The following is a 4121-nucleotide window of genomic DNA, read 5'->3' as shown; positions in this document are numbered from 1 at the left end:
ATGAAACCACTTTTTTTTGTTAACTTTATATGCAACAGTTTCTTATCCCCAAGTTCAATATATTGAGCTTGAGCCAGCCTTGAGCACACAAAATTGGGCTAGAGGTCGGACTCGGGAAGGTTTAGACAACTCTAAGGACAACTTGAACAACCCCTCAACCCAGCTGAATATGCTTGAGTTGCACCCCTAGTTAAAATTTCCTAAAATTGCATGCAAAAAAATTGGCCACACAAATCAATCAATTTTCATTGTAAATGTAACAAGATTTTATTCCCCAGTGTCAAATTTCCTCCCCCCCCCCCTTTAAATGTCTGTCTTGAAAGTAGATTCTTCACATCTATAACTTAATTTGGAGCTCTAAAGAATTGAAAATTTTGATTATAAAAATGAGTGCATGGGATTATATCTCAATATTTCACCAAAATTAAAATGAAAAATGGTTACACAAGGATGGAAAAGGTTTGTATAAAGTTAATATGCAGAGCTTGAGGGTAGACCTTGTATTGGATGACTTGGAAATCTCTCCCTCTCTCTCAGTACAAGTTCGGCCACTTTGAAAGTTCAACATGTGTCCACCTCAAACTACTTATTTCCAGCCACATTCATTAAGTAATATCCCACCTACCCAGGTTGGTTTTTCTTCCATCTCTCCAACAATTCCAGTCTCAAATTGTTGCATTACTTGCTTAGTAATACCAACTCCAACTTTTTTCGTGACTTATGGCCAACCTTTGCTAGCTTTGGGACCACTAGAATTACCACTCTATTTGTTTTGGTAAAATATATTTTGTTACTGAAAATGTTTATTACAAATAAAAAAAAAATATTTTTCAACATTTGATTCTGACCTTAAAATTAATGTGCTAGTGATTGTGGGTGTGGTAGTGGCAGCAACAGTGACGGGGCATAAATTTTGGTGGTAGTGTTGGCAGTAATAGTTAGGCCTAGCCTTGAGATTTTCAGGATCCAAAGCAGATAATCAACTAATAAATTTATGGGGCCTTTCACAATTTTTTTCATTCAACGAATTTTTTTTTGAAGGTAAAGAACAAAAGATTTGTGTCAAAATCACAAAAAATACTTAGCATTACATTACAACAACTAATAAGTATCACTTGATCCTTGCTATTCTTGCATTTTTAGAAGCCAATAAATCAATCATACTTGCATAATCTAGTTTTTTTACAAAATCATTTTCAATGGATAATAATACTAATCCATTCAATCTTTCTTGTGACATGGTTGATTGAAGGTAAATTTTGATCATTTTTAAATTATGTGATGTGAACTATTAAACTTAAACAAATTCTTCTTAATGATGTAGATTTGTATAAATACCAATATTATAATAGCAATTGAGCAGAAGATAAGACAAATATTTAATTAATTGAATAGAGACCTACTTGTGTTGTGCTGTGCTGTGCTATGTTGTTGCTCTGTTGTGCTTTGTTGTGCTGTTGCTGTCAAATTGTTGGGAAAATTGAATTAAGAGTTAGGGTTAGGAATTAGATAGGGAGAGAAAATGGGCCTTTTAATTTTTTAATAGGTCAATTTATTTTAAGTTAGTTTGGGCCTTTTTAAATTTTTTTTGGACTTAAAACCTACATAATATATTACACTAAAATAAAATAGGAGGGGCCCATTTTTTGGGTCTATTTTGAGGGGCTCTAAGCCATGGCCTGGTGGGCCTATGCCCAGGGTTGGCCCTGGTAATAGTGGTAGGGTGGTGGAGGTGGAGATTGTCTAATGTTGTTATAGGACAGGAGTTTAGTTCAAAAAATATTTTTCACCCAAATAAACTTCTTTTCATGATTGACAGAAAATCTTTCAGTTGATTTTCATTTTCCGTCGTATCAAACGTTGATGGAAGACAAGCTTGTTTGAAGAGTGGATAATTACAATTTACATGGTTACCTTACTTGACGGGCTGCACCAGAGAAAGTCTTAACGTTACTTAGCAGTGTGTATAACAAGAATACATTTTCTCTTATCCTTCTCCATCATCAAATATCCAACTTATTCATTTTGACATCTTTGATTCCCATAAGGAGAAATGAGTTGGCTAATATTGCTTCATCAATTTTTGTAGTTTCTCTTGTTTTCTCAAGTTCTTACTTGTTCATCATCATGGTCTTCTTCTACTTCTGCATGCCCTACGTGCCTTGAGGGTCAGAGATTTGCACTACTCCAATTTAAAAAAACATTTGTCATAAGTGGCTTTAGCTTCTTGTAACTTAAGCGAATTTCCAAACTTCTTGAGAGTACAAGTTGAATTGCTTTCTCTAGACCTTTCAAACAACAAAATTGGTGGTGAAGTTTCAAAATGGGTATTTGATGTGGGGAAAAATTCATTGAAGGATTTAGATCTTTCTAATAATTTGCTTACTGGTTTAGAGAAACTTCCATGGCAAACACTACAATTTATTGACCTGCACTCCAACTTACTTCATGGACCACTCCCTATTCCACCTATCACCACAATTGCTTTCTCCATCTCAAACAATAAATTGACAAGAGAAATCTTTCCTTTAATTTGCAGTCTAAACTCACTTAAAGTTCTTGATTTGTCTAAAATAACTAACTTAAAGTTCTTGATCAGTGCTGAATTTAGGGATGAATAGCTTTCATGGAACCTTTACTGCAGCATTTACAACAGGTAACATGCTGAAGAATCTTAACTTGAATGGCAACCATATTGAAGGACAAGTTCTGTAATCTTTGCTCAATTGTGAACACTTGGAAGTTCTAGATCTTGGAATAAACAAGATAAATGATACATTCCCCCATTGGTTAGGAACTCTTCTAGATTACAGGTCTGGTCTTGAGATTTAATAGGTTTCATGGTCACATAGACGCCTTTAAGACCAAGAGTAAAGTTCCTTTCACTAAGTTGAGGATTATTGACATATCTTACAATGAGCTCAGTGGCCTTTGGCCAACCAGTTATATCGAAAAATTTAAAGCAATGATGAATATGGATGAACATGCAATGAAATTGAAATACATGGGTGATATCTATTATTACGATTATGTGGTGGTGATTATGAAAGGACATGAGATTAAATTTTCAAGAATCTCAACCATCATCTCAGTCATTGATTTATCGAGCAACAAATTTATAGGAGAGATTTCGAAATCCATTGGGAGGCTTAATTCACTTCAAGATCTTAACTTATCTCATAACAACCTCAAAGGCCACATCCCAACTTCGCTTGGAAATTTGAAAAACCTTGAATCATTAGATCTATCCTCAAACAAGTTGACAAGTTTGATGTTTCTTGTGTACTAAACCTTTCAGTTAATCAACTGGTGTGACCAATTCCTCAAGGGAGCCAGTTTAATATATTTGAAAAAGATTCATATAGTGGGAACTTGGCCTTGTGTGGATTTCCCTTATCAAAGAAATGTCAGAATAATGAAGAAGATGCAAATTAAAACTTTGCGAGCAAATTTAACAGGAAAGTTATAGTGATGGGATATGGATGTGGATTTGTATTTGGAATGGTTATGGGATATCTTATGTTTGTAACTTGAATACCAAAATGGCTTATGAAAGTTGTTGAACAAGGACAATATAAGAAGGTAAAAAGGTCTAAGAAGAGTACCAACTGATGCAGTGAAAGAAGAATCAACAAAAACAAATGGCGTTAGTAGGTAAGTGGAAATAATATTTGACGCATTACTTTGTTGAATTATCTTTTATGGTTTCTATCCATAAGGTATAGTTGAGTTCCTAATGTTTTTATTTCAAAACTAGATCTATTCCATTTAGTAGCACAATAAAGCAATGCTGTCCAGTTGAAGGGGTTTCTCACCTAGCTGCTACATTTGAGTGCATGTGCATCCGGATAACAGCTATGCAGGATCACCTCAAAAGCTTTACCCTTGCTGTTCTAGTGAAGTCTAAAGCTTTGTTAAGATGTCTAGTTTTCTTAAAGCACTAAGTTAAATAAGAGTTTTGTGTCATTACTCTTCGTTGTTTCTTTTCTCGCATCATCTACTACCTTTAGAGATTTGCACTTTTGTATGTAGTTGCTTTTAAATTGGATTTCAGTCACAGAAGACTAAAGCTTGACAAGTTTTGAAGTTTTAAATGCAATCTTACAAGCTACTACTGAAAC

General features: G+C 34.4%; 1 protein-coding gene across 1 annotated transcript; it reads left to right on the top strand.

Annotated features, from left to right (window-relative positions):
- The first annotated feature begins 2613 nt into the window (after positions 1-2613).
- LOC114309480 (receptor-like protein 43) lies at positions 2614-3289 on the top strand. The gene is made up of 2 exons (XM_028255216.2): positions 2614-2711; positions 2836-3289. Exons 1-2 carry the CDS (start codon positions 2614-2616, stop codon positions 3287-3289), a joined length of 552 nt encoding a protein of 183 aa, XP_028111017.2.
- Positions 3290-4121: the final 832 nt, after the last annotated feature.

The sequence above is a fragment of the Camellia sinensis genome, chromosome 7 (assembly GCF_055761805.1).
Source record: "Camellia sinensis isolate YWXY chromosome 7, ASM5576180v1, whole genome shotgun sequence".
NCBI classification, from domain to species: Eukaryota; Viridiplantae; Streptophyta; class Magnoliopsida; order Ericales; family Theaceae; genus Camellia; species Camellia sinensis.
This window is presented reverse-complemented; position numbering and strand designations above follow the sequence as displayed.

What these genes read in the sequence shown, in the direction of transcription:
- LOC114309480 (XM_028255216.2), top strand. Translation starts at nt 2,614, where the DNA reads ATGAATAGCTTTCATGGAACCTTTACTGCAGCATTTACAACAGGTAAC. An exon ending in CATATTGAAGGACAAGTTCT is followed by an intron (nt 2,712 to 2,835) that starts GTAATCTTTGCT and finishes GAGATTTAATAG; the next exon opens with GTTTCATGGTCACATAGACG.